This window comes from Monodelphis domestica, chromosome 2, assembly GCF_027887165.1.
Source record: "Monodelphis domestica isolate mMonDom1 chromosome 2, mMonDom1.pri, whole genome shotgun sequence".
Classification (NCBI taxonomy): domain Eukaryota; kingdom Metazoa; phylum Chordata; class Mammalia; order Didelphimorphia; family Didelphidae; genus Monodelphis; species Monodelphis domestica.
The window spans coordinates 467,401,949-467,419,225 of NC_077228.1; the positions used below are offsets into that span (position 1 = coordinate 467,401,949).

Here is a 17,277-nt window from a genome sequence, read left to right on the forward strand (position 1 = left end):
AGGAGATTCCCCACCCCATTCATATTGGGCTTTGCTTAATTATTATTATCATTATTACCCAACTTAACAAACATTTATTAAACATTTATTTTGCCAAGCATTGTGCTAGCTGCTAGGGAAATTAAAAAAAAAAATTAATAGTCCTTGCTGTCAAGGAATGCATCTATTACTGGATGAAAACATGTGCAGGGAAAATAAATACAAAATGTATACAAAATAATGGGTTGGGGTAGGGGAGATGAACCACTATGAATCAGAAAAGGCCACTGGTAGGAAGTGGTACTTAAGCCAAACCTTGAATACAGTTAAGTTTTCTAAGAGGAAGAGCATTCCAGATATGGGAGAAAACCTGTAGAAAGGTATTAAGGCAGAACTATGTAGAGGAAGGAGCAGCACAATGGATAGAGTGTCAGGAAGTCTCATCATTTTGAGTTCAAATCTGGCCTCAGGCACTTACTAGCTGGGTAATTGAGCACTTCACTTAACCCTGTTTTCCTCAGTTTCCTCATCTGTCAAATGAGCTGGAGAAGAAAAATGAACATAGGTCTCCCTAAAGCTAGTATGCTATCTCAGGAAATGTATATACTTTATCAAAATTTATAAAACCTTTTCATTTATTTATATACTTGTGTAATTTTATATACATATAATATTTACATATTTACATAAAAACCTATTTATTTAAAAAATAAGATAAAGGTATTTTATTGTAGTTATAGTGATAATCGACATAAACTTACTTGGTTCTCCTTAGCAATCCACCATTAACACTCCAGTATCTCTGCCAAGAAAACCCTCAGTGGGGTTCCTGAAAAATAACCGAACAACATGTATAAGAAGGAACAAGTAGGTTTCTCTAGGTAGGATGTAGAGTATGTGTATGTGGAGGTAATGTGAAATTAGTCTAGAAAAAGATGCTTCAAATGACAAACAGAAGATTTTGTATTTTATCCTAGAGGCGCTGGGAAGCTACTGAAGCTTCGACAGCAGGGGAATGACACGCTCAAACCAATATTTTATGACTATCAAGTTGGCAACTGTATAAAGCATGGATAGAGGAAGGAGAGGCTGGGAACAAGAAAAACTAGGATGCTGTTGCCAGAGTCAAGATGAGATTGATGTTGCCTTCAACTAAGATGGTGGCTGATTGAATAAAGATAAAATAAGTAAAAATGAAAGAGATAATGTGAATCTGCTTTAAACTTCTTACCATAGTATTCCTCCTAACTGCCAAACAACTGATGATACTTTACTTTGAGGATTAAAATTGCAGGATTATAAATTTATAAAAGTAGCACCTTTCAAATGATTAACAAAAATATCAATCCTCATTTCTGACATTTTTGCTACAATTGTTGTTGCTGCATATTTTTTCTAACTCAGATGAATTTGATATAAAGTTACAGGAGCAATGTGACCCTGCAGGTAGTTTAATAGAATCTTTACTAACCAGAACACTTAAGACTGGGTTTTCTGTTTCCTTAAATTTTTAGTAAACTAAAGAGTTAGAAATCCATTTTGTTTCTATCTTTGTGATTTAGATTCTGATCAAGCCAATGAAAGATATACTAAACTTTTTTTCATTTTTCATTTTTACCTTAATAAATATGAGGTTCTGATTATTTTTCTTTGCTAAATAAGGGTTTACATTTCTATAGTCATCATTATGAACATCAATTTTCATTTTATGATAGATGTAGGAAATTCATATGAATATGCATTGGCCACACGCATATTGTGACTATTTAAAAAAAAATCTCTGATTTTTAACAACTTTTCTTAAAGAAAGTAGAGTGCTCAAAAGAAAACCCAGTCATTTCAGGTTCTAATTTAATTAAATTCACCAAATATGTTAAATGCTTACTGTGTGCAGAGGATTACTATGCACATGGGAGAACAGATATTAATTTAGTATTATTATTCTTTAAAATGTATGCTTCTTGAGAATAGTTTATTCCATTTTTTAAAAACACCTATCTTCTCTCTCAGAATTGATACTAAGTATTGGTGCCACGGCAGAAAAGCAGCAAGGATTAGGCAATTGGGATTAAGTAATACAACTCTGAAGCTTCTGAGGCCAGTTTTGAACCCAAGATAATTCCATCTCTAGGCCTGGCTCTCTATCCACTGAGTCACCTAGCTTTCCTTTCATTCTTTATCGATATCCTTAACATTTAGTACAATTTTCATAGACATTTAATAATTGTTTGCCTGTTGACTATTATTATGATAACGAATAAAATCATTCTAACCAATAGCTATCCAAATCTCATTTGTTTGTTTTTTTAATTATGTAAAACATAAATTTGGGGCACCAGTTTAAGTGCTGGTAGCTGATATAAAGTCACATATTTATTACAATTTCATAATATAAATCATTTTAGTTTTTCCCTAGTCATTTGTGAAATGTTTTCTATGGCCAGGGAAACTACCTGAGGCTCTTCATGGGGAAACATATGTTACTTTATGTTTCTTTGAAGTTTATCATCTGAGACTAGTGATTGCCTTGCTTGTGTTTCAGGTCTCCCAGTGTTAATATTGTCTACCTGAAAGTGCTGATTTGGGGGCCTCTTAGGTTCTGTAATTGTAAAGTAGTGGGAATTAAAGGAGACCCCTTCTGCAAATGCCTTTTGTTTGAGCTTATGATTTTTGAAATCTTATCTATTGCCGTAGTCCTCAGCTACTACTTCCTTAGCAAAATGCCCAGTGAAAGTATTTGTCTGATTTTAAAACTCTGAAATACACTAAACTTTTCTTTATACATTAACAATAAATTCTTCCCTAAGAGACTCAACCCACTACCATAATGGAAGGAGCAGAGAAGCTAACTAGAAAAGAATCTGAGAAAACCAAATGCTTTTTTAGAATTTAAATTTTTTAAAAAATTATATAGATATAGATACAAATCTGAAATACAGAGGGTTAGTTAGAATCACTTGTTAAGTCTTCTCTCCTTTTTTATTCCCCGTAAGTTTTACAATGCTTTCAGGCATCCCAGTGATGTGGCATGTGCTCTTTGATGATTAAAGTGACTTTATGACAAATAAAGGTTTTATTAGCTTTGAAGAAAGAAGAAAGAAGCTAGTGAGTAAGTGGCTAGTGGAAATCTTTGACTTCTTTCAGTCAGGTTTCTGTTTTCTGGCTTTGTCAGAAACAACCACTGTTGTGAAGCGAAGAAACACATTTAATATAGGGATACTTGCTCATTCACTTGTGTTCTTTCTGAAAAAGAAATCCCAAATGTTCATTGAAAACTTATGCTATTTATGGATAAATTCAGAAATAAAGACAGCCAACACCCTGAGTAAACTCAATTTTGAGAATCCATTAGGAAGGTTCCTTTTCTTTTTAATGAATGTCAGTGATGTGATGACTAATTAATATAGTAGATTTTTGTGATCAGAAAAAAAAGGAGAAAGGTAAAATTTAAAGTGGCCATGAAAGCAGGTAGGTTGCTCAGTAGATGGAGAGCTAGGCTTTTGGAGACAGGAGGTCCTGGATCTAAATCTGGCCTCAGATACTTCCTAGCTGTGTTATCCTGAGCAAGTTACTTAACCCTAATGCCTAGTCCTTACTGCTCTTCTTCCTTGGAACCAATACATAGTATTGATTCTAATGGAAGGTAAGTGTTAAAAATAAAAAAGAAACCATGATTATCAGATTACATATGAGATTTCTATGCAGTTGGAAAAATCCAGCCAATTATACTCTCTACTTCTCATAAATCGGTTGGAGATGGGGATGGTGGTGGCATTTGGAAGTTTTTCTCATTCTCACCTGTAAGTTCCAAGTCAGCAAACAGTGAAATCTGAAGTCCTTCTTTAGTTTTAATATATTTGAATAAACTTCCCTGGCTTATATTTCCCAGCTTTTCCAGCTTTTATTTTATTCTCTCTTCTTTTCTTGAAACAAAACAAATTCTTTTTTGTCAGATCATCATATTCATTTAATGAAGACTTCTCCTGGATGTCTCCATCTTTAGTAGGGATTTACCTTTTGTCTTGCTAAACTTTTTCCCCCCTTTATCTCAAAGGCTCTTGGAAGCCAGCCTTTCCCAGAAGATTTCCTTAAATAAATGAAAAAGGAAGAAGCATTGGATCAGTCTTGTCTAAATTAGTTGTAGCTTTGCAACTTGCCTTTCATTGGTCATCCACACTCATTCCTTTCCCTTCTTCATACTAATAATAGTAACAGAATAGTAATTTCTGTTGGCTCATTTCTCTTATCTTTATCCATATTACTGTTATCTCTCTCAGCTTGGGAGTACCCCGGGGGCAAAGTCTTCATCTGCTTATTTCTACAACACAGTGTTGGCAATGGTTAGGAAGGATCATGTCCTGGATACAGTCACTCTTTCTCCTGGCACAATGCAAAGACTAAACTAGTATTTCTGGGTCTATTGGTCTTCCATTGAAGCTCTGGGGTTTTTACATGTTCTTTGGGGATAGATGCCAAATCATTTTATTCATTCATCCTTTACCCTTTCACTCCTTTGTCGATTTGTATTCTTCTCTCTATTCTAGGGAGTTGGAAATTAGTGGGACACCTAGTTGGGGACCTGTGCCTTCCAATATAGAATCCTCCTGTAGTTGCAACTCTGTGCATACTATTCATGTCTACTTCCTCCAGCAGCTATGCCCAAGCAAATTTAGAAATGCATGCATGTGCCCTAGAATACAAAAAGTTAGTAACCCATACCATGTAAGTCCAAATTAGTTTTCTTTCTATTTTTATGGGTATCCAGAACTTTGGTTTAAGATTGATTCAGTCATATTTTCTATATTATTAATGTTTGTCAGGGATGACTAGGTGGCTCAGTAGATTGAGAGCCAGATCTGGTTCAGGGCATGTCACTTAATCCCTATTGCCTTGCTCTCACCATTCTTCTGCCTTGGAGCCAATAGACAACATTGATTCTAAGGAAGAAAGTAAATTTTAAAAAAAGTCTTGTCATATAAAAGGCTTTCTGTTTGAGAATGGAGTCCAATTTAAACTCTCAATAATTCTATTTGGGAAATAGATTTTATGGGAGAATTATACTCTGTACTGGTGAATTAAACAAAATGAGTGAAATTCTTTAGATTTTTTTAAACCCTTACTTTCTACCTTAGAATCAATACTATGTATTGGTTCCAAGGCAGAATAGTGGTAAGGACTAAGCAATGGGTGTTAATTTACTTGCCCACGGTCACCCAGCTTAGAAGGATCTGAAGCTAGATTTGAACCAAGGACCTCCCATCTCTAGGCCTGGTCTTAATCCACTGAGCCACCCAGCAGCCCCACTTAGGACTTTTTGAAAGTCAATATGGATTAATTTATAAGGTCCCTAGAGAAAGGACAAGATCTTTTATTTTAATTCTATGGGTAGAAAAATGATGGGATATTATCTTGTAATCCATGGTAACCTTCTATATAAAGTATACAATGCTTTGTAAATTTTATTAATATATGCTAAAAAGTATGACATGATTTCTAATTAAATGTAACACCTTTTTGGACAAGATGATTATAATACAGAAAGTCTACTTGGTGATAGAAAATAGAGAAACTTCTACCAAAAAATTAGATTTGATGAATTCAGGGGGAAATTTGGGAGCAGTTCTTTTTGAACAAAGGACTGTATCTGGTTTTTTGGTTGCAAAAGAAAACTATTTGGAGAACTCTCCATCCATCTTTGTATTTTTCCTCTTGTCCAATATGTCCTTTTTCCTATTTTTCATGATTTGTTGTTTTGCTCCTACTTGTTTTCTCTCTTGTCTAATCTCTCCATTGTGCGTTAGGCTTTCTGATAGAATTCAATATAATTGTAAAGTTTTCTTAAATGAACACTTTCTCCTCACTTCTCAGCTTTAAGAAATGGTGGTATTTTATTGGTATATTGCTTTTGAAAGGATCTCATAAAGTCTATTAAGAGGGGAAAGCCTTAAAGAATAAAATTAAATGACTGCTAATTACTCTGATTAGAAGTATCATCAATGAGTTATTTGGAATTAACTAAAAAGTACACTTCTCCCAAAGGATCTTTGTCATTTAATCATGGTTTAAGTGTCAGCTATGGTACTGAAGAAAAGTAACATTTAGAAATTTTTGTCTGTCTTTTGATTTCTAGTTGTGATTTGATTTTGAAATCTATTTTTACCCATTTGGCTATCATATTGGTTAGGTGTATATTGTAGACATTTGACTCCCTCCCCCATCTTTCTATTTTTTTTAAAAGCTTATTTCATATATTTGTAGAGTAATAGAACAAGACTATCTGGGTTTGAAGGTAGAGAGGCTGCTGTATGCACAATGGGAAGTTTTTGCTGACTGCATTTTAACAAAGGTTTATGTTTCTCCTCTACACAGTCCCTTCAGTCTGAATATGTTCAGTACTAAAGCCTTGCTGCTTCGATGAAAGCTGCTCAGCCCTTAGAAATTCGTTTCTTCATGAGGAGGAACAATGTTGAGGGAAAGCAACCGCTCACTGGGAGGAGATCTCTGCATTCTTAACCTTAAAATTAAAGAAAGCACTCAGATCAGACCTCAAGGAGAGACTTTGAAACCAGAAAGCTCTGGTTAATGACTACTGTAAATGCACTGAAATTGTTTATGGAGATGTCAATGATTATGTGGCTGTGTTTTTTAAAGGAAATTTCCATGTTGAGCCTGGTGATTTGAAGGATTATTTTTAATGTATTTCAGTAATACACTTGTTATTACATTTTCTGTACAGTGTTATGTATGTATTGTCAAGCTAAAGACTATTTTGGTAAATTTATAAATATGTAATTGTGTAAAGATTAGAATATATTTTGATTTAGATTTTCTTGCTATTTGCTACCAAAAATATGTATTTTGAACTTGCTAGGATGATTTTATCTATGATGAATAAATATTTTCTCATAATTAAAAAGGGTGTGGGAGAAAAGAACAGAAGGAAAGGGATGATTTTATGGATCCACTATAAATATTATGTGACTAGTTCAGTTCTTTGGGTAATCAGTCTGTTTAGTTATTAAGGCTGTCACTACCAAACAAGTGTAGTTAGTTGGTATGGTGCCAGTTTTTCTTTTTTTTCTCTTCATGTGTTTGGATGCCTCCCCATTCATTTTCTGTGCATCATGGTATTCCTTGTTTTTTAAGCTTAACATCTGGCCACAGATGAAAGTTAACTATACATTCCTCCTTAAAACACAAGCCTTTCTCTACCAGGTGTCAGTGAAACATTCCCCGAATTTTGTATTTAAATTTGTTTTCAAAAGAAATTTTCCCAGATTAGATTTTGTTTCCCATATATGAGGTTGTTGTTGCCTATAATCAGACATGTTCTCTCAGTAGCTTTAAATCACAAAGGGGCACAAATTCATGAGATGCTGCTATTTGTTAAGTTCATTTAAAAAAATTTTAAGAGTACAAAAGTTTGATGCATATTTGGACATGTTAGCAATATTTTTGAGTGGCCATTAGTATACATTATTATAGTTCTCTTTAATAAACTTAATCATGCATTTATTTTATTTATCACTATCCCTAAACAATATTTGCTTTGGGAAAAACAACCATGGTCCTTAAATGCTCTTTCAGCTATCCTTAGACTAGCATAAGAAACGTGAGCAGGAAAGATTCATAGTACTTTACTCCAATCCTTGGGATTAATCCTATTACATTTATTTTTGTATGTGCATAGTACTTACACCAACAAAATACCCAGGTTTCATTTTACTTGAAAAAAGAATCATGGAAATACATATATTTGGCTCTGATTAGCTTAGTTTGACCTATAAAGACTGAATGAAATGAACAGACTACAGAACCAGGTAATTGCTTTAGATTGGATCAGAAAGGAATCATAAATTTGTAGAAATAAAAGTGGAAAAATTCGTGAATTCCTTTTTTAAAAGTAGAAAGAGAAATATATTTGGACTATGTGTAATTGTCAGAATGATCGTGAATGAGTACAAAAAGTCGATGCTGTATCATGACTATTGCAAAAGCAATTTTATGTGAATTATGGAAGGAAATTCATTTATATCACAATTGCCGAGGGGTGGGATGGGGGGTAGAGGGAAATGATGTTGACAACTTTGGTCTGTGAACAATGATTTGTGTGCAGCTATAATAAAATGACTGTAAAATTGACTACTGTAAATGCCCATGATGTATGTGTGTATATGTGTTATTTGTACTGCATATGTGTTTCTTAATATTATTTGTACACATGTGCATACATAGACACACCAAAAAGTATGTGTACATAGTATAGAAAATATAGAGCAAAAATAATTCTATTCCAATTATAAAAAATGTTTGACATGTATTTTGTTATGAATAGCATACCTTCAAAGCTATATTTTGTTGTATTTTGAAGTGTAGACAAATACACTGCTCATAAATAATAAAAGTTTTATCCATTTAAAGCATTCCCTGGCTCTTACAACATAGACGTGTTTGCTTTCTAGGCCCTTGATATCCTGATGTTTGTCAGGAATTTTTATTTTCATCCAGTCTGTCTGCTTGCTAACTTCTGAATTTCTAAAAATCTCATTTATATGTTTTTATTTTACTTTCTATTATCAGTAATTAGCCTTTTGAAAGGCACATCCCAGTGGAAAATAGTGCCACAGGGAGAGAACTGGTTTCTTGCTGCCCTGTCAATTTTTCAACTTTGTAATGCATTTGTTAAACTAGAGGTGAGGTGACTTCAAATGGATGTCCATTAAGGAAAAACTGGTAACTTTTGGGAGTCACTGAAGCAGATAGAACTCTCCTAACTTCATAAGCCCTGCCTACATGAGAAATCCTGGAGTGTCCTTCTTTTGGAGGAGCAAGCTGAGGGTAGGTGGCACATTTTACTGAGTTGTGGTACACTGCCTTAATTTGAGGGACTAGCCAGAGCAAAGGAAATAGTTGGAAAGAGAGATCTTATCTCTCATTTGTTTTCCTGGTTTTTAGGGAAGAAAACAAGTCCAGCTAAAAGACAGCTTAAGTTGTAATTCTGTCAACAGGCCACCACTAAACATCTGACCAGAGAATAGAGGATGAGCCAAATACTTGGTGGTTGGTAAAAAGAAGGGCATAAGAAATAATAGAAAGGGTTAAAATAACTGACTTGAAAGAAAGTATGTAAAAATAGAATAAATATTAAAAAAAGAAAGAAATCTGCATCCTTCTGATTTAGAGGAGTGGATATTGTCTTTAGAGTTTCTGTTACAAAAGAAGCTAAACCAACAAATGAGTTTAGACTATTATTTTTTAAGAATTACAATCTTTCATTTTAAACAGATGGGCTTTGAATGGATGTGTCGGATTGAGCAGATTCACTTAGAAGCTACTCAATTTAGTTTACCTGCAGTTCTTTTTTTTAATGTATTTTTGTTAGCTAAATTTTTTTTCTTTTCTAAATTTTCTCCCTCCCTCCATCCCCTCTGCCCCCCATTAAGAAAGCAAGAAATTCATTATACATATGAAATCACACAAAACATTTCCATATGAGCCATGTTGTGAAAAAGAAAAGGTAAGAAAAATAAAGAAATTTGGGGGGTGGGTAGGAAGTATACTTCAATCTGCACTCACAGTTCTGCAGGTGGATAGCATTTTCTCTCATGAGTCTTTTGGAATTGTCGTGGATCATTGTGTTGATCTCATTGTGTTGATCAGACTAGCTAACCCTTTTATAATTGGTCATCATAACAATATTGCTGTAATTATGTACAGTATTCTAGTTCTGCTCACTGTACTTTGCATCAACTCATACAAGTCTTCTCATTCCCTTACAGCACAATGGTATTCCATCATAATCAGATACTATAGCATGTTCAGCCATTCCCCTACCGATGGGCATCCCTTCAGTTTCCACTTCTTTGTCACATAAAAAGAGCTACTACAAATGAGTTTAATTGTGATTCTAACATTTAAAAGATTTATTTTTGAAAATGAATTTCACATAATAGCCTTTATGAATGGTTCTAAGCATATCAGTTGATTATGTTATTCTTCTTTAACCATTTGTTACAAGGATCTGAGACATCTCATTGAGCTCTGCCCATTTGATGAATGAATTCCTTTATCACTACCCTCTATCCTTTGATAATCACAACCATTTTAATAGGAAGAGTTAATGGTATCTATAGAATTAAGAGTTTTCTTCTTTAATAATACAATAAAATTTGGATAACAGAACATAAGGATAGATTAAGAATATTTCTAATTTCTAACAGTAAGAAGTTTCACATACAATAAAGTATTTTTATTTACATGTGGTTTGCATATAAATCCCATGTGGGATCCAAAGGAAAGTAGAAAATAATTGTATAAAATTATTTTGAGTTGATTTGAAATGTTAATATATTCTTATCCAGTTATTTCTCTATGGAATGAATTATGTTAATCATATAAGGGGGGGAAACAACTTTTATAAGGAGCAGAAAGTCTGTATTTAAAAAAGTCCAAATAGAAACAAATATTGGATAGCTCAAGATGTTTCCAATTAGCAGCTACCTTGCAAGCTGCTAAAAAAGAAGTTAGCTGATTTTTCAGGAATCTCTTTGAAATTATTTTTTTAAGAGCAGAAAGGTATGGGAGGGGCAATTGTGTTGGTTAGTTTTGGTCCAAATATATCATTATCATTTCTGAAGCTGTTCAAAGCATTCCTAAGAAGTAGGATTAAAGGGTTTCACAGTAGTTAGAGAAAAGACTTTAGGTTCCAAATGTTTCCATTGGAAAGTTGACCTCGTTACCCGAAAATGACCCTTTCTTCCAATATTATAAAATATAAGAAGCAAAAATATGGAAATTTTGGGAAGTTGAGAATAACAAATAAGGATGTACACAGATGTAGGAAAGTTTTGTTAAAATGTTAGGCTGCTTTGAAAATAGGGCATTTCTCTTGTGCAATAATATCTCCTGAGCATATATATGGAATCTTAATTTCCAGCTAGCACAATAACCCTGAGAGGGCGAGATTTTTTAGAACCAGAAACTTGAGAAAGGAGTCTTCTTTTTTACTCCCCTCCACCCCCCAAAAAATTAATGTGCTGCTAGAAATAAGAGTTTAATTGGCCAGAAGTCAGAAAGTTCAGTTTTTAGGTTTCCACAGCAACCTTCCCTGCTTCCTTTGTTTTCAATTACAATAGGGACCTCTTTGCATGCTTACACAACACTGAGCAACAACCATTAGGAGGAATTTTAAGAAAATGATGATTTTTTATCCTTCAAAATGAATGTAGGAATCAATGGGGTATAATTCAGTTTATCAACAGCACTTTCTGATTACAGTGGGAGTACAAAATTTTTGCATTAATATATCTGCTGTATCCTAATTTTAGGACCCTTTTTAATAAGAGATTTTGCTAAAAGCACCTAATTTTAAATTGGCCACACTTGGACATCTTAAAAATACCATGTGTTTTGCACTTTTTTTGCATGTATTTGCAGATGAACAAAGTCCTCCTACTTCTGTATATAGAATTCAAACCACATGGTCCCTTCTTTCTTACTGGTTCCATTTTAATTTAGTTTTGAGGCCATATACTGCAACAATCACTGCTTTTTATACTTAGTTTGAAACTTTTGTTCAAGTTTTCTCTTTTTTTCCTTGAGCTGTTTGGCAGTTGGATGCTGCATGAATTCAGTTTTAATCATCAGTACTGGGTACTTGATGGAGACTTAGAGAAAGACACTACGTAGCTCATGGACTAGATCTAGAAGCTTGATAAAAGAGATTTCCCCCCTTACCAAATATAGTCTGAGATATCATTCTGCATGAGTTAGGAATTTAAGGAAGTTTAAAATAAAATGGTTGTCTTGGTTGGGGGTCACTTGGTGGGAGGCTCTATCTATGCAATTGCATGTTGCAGTCTAGTAAGAAGAGTCTGACTGAAATGGGAAGAAAAACATCTTTGAGTAGATTTTCTGGTCTAAAGTTAAGCAAGCAGGTAAGAAAAAGGGGCCTGAAAAAGTGATGTATGAGATTATATGAATTAGCAAGACCCTTGGAACTGAGTATGAGAAAGCAGCTGCTATGGGATAATTTGGGGGGTGGGAAGGATTTGGTATGGAAGGTAATTTTTACCTCTTTGGATCAATTCTAGGATAAAGTTGAATAAGTTTGCAGTAGATTACTTGGGGCATGACCATTATCTTGTCTAGAGCTTATATGTTCAGTTGATTTAAAAAACAAGCAAAAAAAACCCCCAACAACCCCATGGTACTCATAAGCTAAATTTGATCCCTCGCCTCTCTGTTCCAAGATCAGTCCTCTTGAAAATGTGTATATCCTAATCACAAAGGGGACCTAGTGAGACCTTGTGAATCCTTCAGTACTACTGGAAAAATAAATCCTAGTTCTTGCCTTACTGATGGTGGATCATCTTCATATACACAGGCCACCACATGACAGTTGCCGAAACAAGAGTTTGTTTACAAGGATAGAAAGACCAACTTTTGAAGACATCTCAGATGACAAAGCATCAGCATGGGCAGACACCTATATTAAAGGAGAGAGAAAAGAAGAGGACATTACTATTTTTCCAAACCTGGAAGTACTCATGGGGCTACCTGTTCGTAGAGAATGGGAAAGTTGAGTGTGGGGCTTGCAAAACTCTAGGAGGTGGAGGAGGGAATCTGGGTATATTTTTCCTAATTAAAAAACAAACAAAAAATTATCAAACCATGGTTTGTCTTCTTGGCAAGGAATCAGAAAGTAGAGAGAGCAGAACATGCTTCAAACCAAGGGGTTCCACCCTCTGATGTGCCATTACTTGAGATTCTCTTTCCTGAGGGATGAAGATGACAACGTTCATATTCTGTGCATTCAGCCATGTAAGGTGGCTATGCATCTTATATCAATGATGTACAAATCAATACATGTGCATATGACATCTCATTGCTGCATTTGGGTTTTAAATCCTTCAAGATGATTTCCAGAGTCGAAACTTAGTTGGAAAAAAATGACAACCTAAAATCTTGATCATAACAATCAGGCAATCAAGAAATATTTATTGAGCACCTACAGCATGCAAGGCAGCATGCTAGGCTCTGTTGGGGATACAAATGAGTAAAAGCTGTGACCCTTACTCTCCTTGAGTAGCTTATAGTCTAGGTGAGGTAGACCAGAAATAAATATGTGAACAATGAAATAGCAATAGTTAAAAGTTAAGTAGTTTAAAAAAAAACAGTTAAATAGTTCAAGACAACACAATAGATGTCAGGAGGCAATACATATCTAATAACCAAATGTATGACACAGGGATTCAGAGGAATTATAAAGGTCTGCCAGGTGGGAAGAAGAAGGCTTCATAGAGGAGTTAAGATTTTAAGTGGATCTTGAAGGATAGGTAAGAATCAAAATCATTCAGGAAGGAAAGGTAATGACAGTAATTGGAACAAGAGTAGAGAATCAATTCAAGTCAAAAGGCATTTATGAAGTGTCTTTTGGGTACAATGCACCATGTGATGTGCTAGGGTGAAGATACAAAGACCAAAAGAAGCAACCATTGCTCTCAAAGAGCGTGCTTACATCATACTAGAGAAGAGCAGTATGCGCCCAGATAAGTAAAAACAACAACCAAAAAATACAAGTATTTGGGGAGAGCAATCGCAACTAGGAATACCTTCTCTAGGACAGAAAACTTGTACTGAACTTTAAGGAGAGTTAAGGTGAAGCAGAAAAGTAAGGAGCACATATATTCAAGAAATGGAAACAGACAATGCAAAGGCTCCAAGATGGGGTATAGAACATCACATAAAGGAAACACCAAGTAGTTCAGTTTGACTAGAAAACAAGAATATGTGAAGGAAAGAAATGTTTATGAAATTTGGAAAGACTGAGTAGAACCAGAATATGAAGGTATGTAAAATCAAAACAGGAGTTTGAATTGTGGTACCTGTGTATCCCTGAGACCTACCATGGATGGATGCCTATATAAGTGATCAGCTGGTGATACCATATATATATTCATACCTATTTCTATAGTCTCTCTCTGCCTCTCACCTCCCCACTCTCTCCCACCCTGAAAAATAATGAAGAAAAGTGAAAGTGAAAGCCCCTGCTGGAGCCTGATCTCTGGTACTTCACTGTCTATGGGTAAGTGAAACCCTGGGAGGATTTCATGATTAACTGTGGAGAGTTGAAACCGCAGGAAGCCAAACTATTGATAAGGGGGCCCTACTATATTTTATTCTAAAGGCAAAATGAAAGCACCAAAGCTTACACAGATAAGGAGAGACACGGTTAGACCTATGATGTTAAGGATGGATTAGAAAGGAGAGAGACTGGAAGTAGAGACCATGAAAGAGGTTACTTCTATAGTTCCAAAGAAAGGTAATGAGAGGCTGAACTAGGATGGTAGCTATGTGAGAGAGAAGGGGAAAGATGTAGACATTGTGGAGAATCCAGAGTCTGGTGGATGCCTGGATCAGGAGAGAGAGTGGTCTATTACAGAAGATGAGGACTAAAAAGTGACCTAAAGTTGTGGTTCTGTTAACAGGAAGTATGATAGTGTCCTCAACAGAAATAGGGAGGTTTGGGGTTAGGGGGTGACATATTTTTGAAGTGTTGGGTTTGAGACACCTAAAGGACACCCAAGTCGAGATGTTGAACAGGCTTTGGTCTTCTGGGGCTGTACGTAGGGAGATAAATAGTAGCTGCATATGTAGTTTAGAATATTAAAGCTAGAAAAGACCCTAGACACTACCTAGTTCAATCTGCTCATTTTGCAGATGAAGTTGCTAAGTAAGGCCCAGGAAGGTTATATGACTTGACTGGAATTATATTTAATAAAATTAAAGGATTTTGCACTAAAATGTACCTTGAATATCATCTGATCTCTTGTTTTCTGGATGAGGAAAGTGAGACCTAATGTGGTTAAGAAGTTATGGTCACATAGACATCATATTTAATTTTAATACCAGCTGTTATTACTAAGGTGACACTTTCTTGAGATTTGGAGTATTTGAAAATAACACAAAAGAATCTTGAGAGGAAATGAGCTAAGATGTTTTTTTTTTCCACTAAAGAAATCATATGGATCCCATTTTCCACACCATTAGCAAAATTTAAGGGAAAAAAAATAGAAATACTAATGGACTGTGTTGTTATTGTCCTCCTAGGGCCAGAGTAAAAGGGAGAGGCTTCCCAGAGCAATTGAAATAAAATCCATTATCTGGGGCTTTGGTTAGTGGAAACATTTCCTTTATTCTTGTCTTTTATCCCCCTTCAAGAATGCAACCTTGAATCTGTAACTCTCGACTCGTTCCTCTGTGTTTCTATGATGTGGCTCAGTATCTTGGCTGAAGTGCTGGGCAGGGCTGTCAAATTCATCACAAGGAGTTTAACAAAGAATTGCCAAGTTTATTAGCCAAGAGAAACATGGCTGATTTTTAGAAGGAACTGCAGAAACATACACTGAAATACTAGTGTCTGAATTGAAATTGTTAGCCTCCAGGTAAAATAAGGATGTAAATATAACAAGCATAGCAAACTCTTAATAGATGCCTCCTGTGTATAGATAACAATGAGGAAGAGAACTAGAAGAATGAGATCTGTTTAGATCAATTAAGTTTCCTGACAAAGCTTCTAGTCAATATGATTATGTTTAGTTTGGGGAATCACCCCCCTCCATAATCCCTTTTGCTTTATCAGCTATTAAGGATTACTTCAAGACTGAGCAGCTAAAAGGAAAACAGATACCCTAGGAAAAACATGATTCAATAAAGTATTATTTTAGGCTCTTGATAACTTCCAGACAAATCATATGCCTCTTGAATGTTGGTAAAAATGAGGAAGGACATGAAGTCAGCTGGAACTTGGAGAATTTTCCTGACAGAACTCTAAAGAAAGTTGAGAAGGAAATAAGGAACAAGGCATTCCCCACATGCAGCATCTGGACTGAGCCTAAATATTCCAACTGAGAATTATCTGATGGAAGTAGTTACAGAAAGAAAACCTTGTCATGGGAAAGCAAGTTGCATGGCCTTAATTGAAGGGGAACTAGGTGGCTCAGTGTATTAAGAACCAGGTGTAGAGACAGGACTAGGTTCAAATCTGGCCTCAGACATTTCCTGGCTGTTATAATCAAGAGATTCAGTCATGTAGGATGATCATAAAATCCCAGATCCATATTAGAAGAGAACACAGAGGTCATTTACCAGTGCCCACCGAAAGGAATCTGATTTTCAGAGAGAATTGAGTTGCTCAGGTAGTAAATAAAAAAGTAGGATTAACCTTTCTGGATCTCAATTTCTTCACCTATAAATTGGGAATAATGCTTGTCTATTTGACAAGGTTGTTTTGAAGAAAGCCCTTGGAAATATTTTTTTTTTCTATAGAAGCATATTTGTTGTCCTAAAACCATAGAATTTAGGAAATGCAAGAGGCCTTAGAGATCTCCTCCAACTTTCTCATGTTAATATGGTCCAGAATTTAAGCTACTAGGTAACAATGCTAGTGTTAAAAAGCAAGGCTTCCTGATTCATATACCAAGGTTCTCTCCATTAGATCAAATGGTTTGTTTGAAGACATTCTAAGTATGAAAAAGTCTGGAATCTATTCTAGCTTCTCATCAACTATAAAAACCAGTCTCTGTTCATTAGAATTTGGAATCTTTGCTACCTTGAATTTTCCATAGTCATTACCTAAATTCCTGTATTCAATAATCCAAATAAGATTCTCCCTCCTTCTCTACTTCCCCTTTCTCTTTTGCTTTTCTCTCTGTTTTCGGTCTCTTTGTCTCCCCATTTCATAGATGAGAATTCTTCCTTTTCTGTCTTTTTTGGCAAATCAGTTCAACCTACTCATGAATAAATTGCCTTGCTGAAATTTCTATTCTAGTACTCAATCCAAATGCATAACCCTGAGAGGAAGCCTGAGGTAGCAGGAAGGACCCAGAGAGCATGGGTTCAGGATTTGAGCCCATCATGAAACACCTATCAGCCTGTGATCATTGGCAAGTCACTCAGCCTCTCAATCTTAGTTTCCTCATCTATTAAGTTGGGGTAATACCTTAGAGGGATGCTGGGAGCCTCAAATGAAATAATAGATACTAAATACTCTGAAAACTTTAAATTGTTCTTAATTTTTTCAGCAGAGATCTACTTTGGCACTTCCTAGGAAGGTGGAAAGGTTACAAGTAGAAACCCATAAACAGACTGGGCATGTATGTTGTCCAATGGGCATTCTGTCAAAGTCTAAAGAAGTTCCTAGCCAGAAGGATGGCTACCAGCTGACGGATTGTTGTTTTGCTTTTTTAGTCACCAAAATTCTTAACAATTATTTATTCCGTTTTCTTCACAACCAAC

The 17,277-nt window shown here is 35.2% G+C and overlaps 1 protein-coding gene and 1 long non-coding RNA gene across 9 annotated transcripts in view; one reads left to right on the plus strand and one right to left on the minus strand.

The window, feature by feature from the left end:
* CDC14A (cell division cycle 14A) overlaps positions 1-12,596 on the plus strand; it is a 300,191-nt gene extending 287,595 nt beyond the window's left edge. For 4 of the 7 annotated variants that reach the window (XM_056819139.1, XM_016429046.2, XM_056819140.1 and 1 more), the window contains one exon: positions 6,349-8,402. In XM_056819139.1, the coding sequence (XP_056675117.1) occupies positions 6,349-6,397 (49 nt within the window). In that variant the 3' untranslated portion in view covers positions 6,398-8,402. Of the gene's footprint in view, positions 1-956; positions 1,120-6,348; positions 8,403-12,364 lie in introns of those variants that run through there. The other 3 variants (XM_016429048.2, XM_016429047.2, XM_056819136.1) reach the window with 3 other exon arrangements.
* Positions 708-9,751, minus strand: LOC103096295 (uncharacterized). 2 transcript variants are annotated; one of them, XR_001627271.2, is made up of 3 exons: positions 9,556-9,751; positions 3,778-4,066; positions 708-808 (listed from the first exon to the last, which is right to left on the minus strand). It is a non-coding gene; the product is annotated as an uncharacterized LOC103096295 (long non-coding RNA). The 2 variants fall into 2 exon arrangements; XR_008916749.1 differs by lacking the exon at positions 708-808 and adding an exon at positions 1,991-3,222.
* Positions 12,597-17,277: the final 4,681 nt, after the last annotated feature.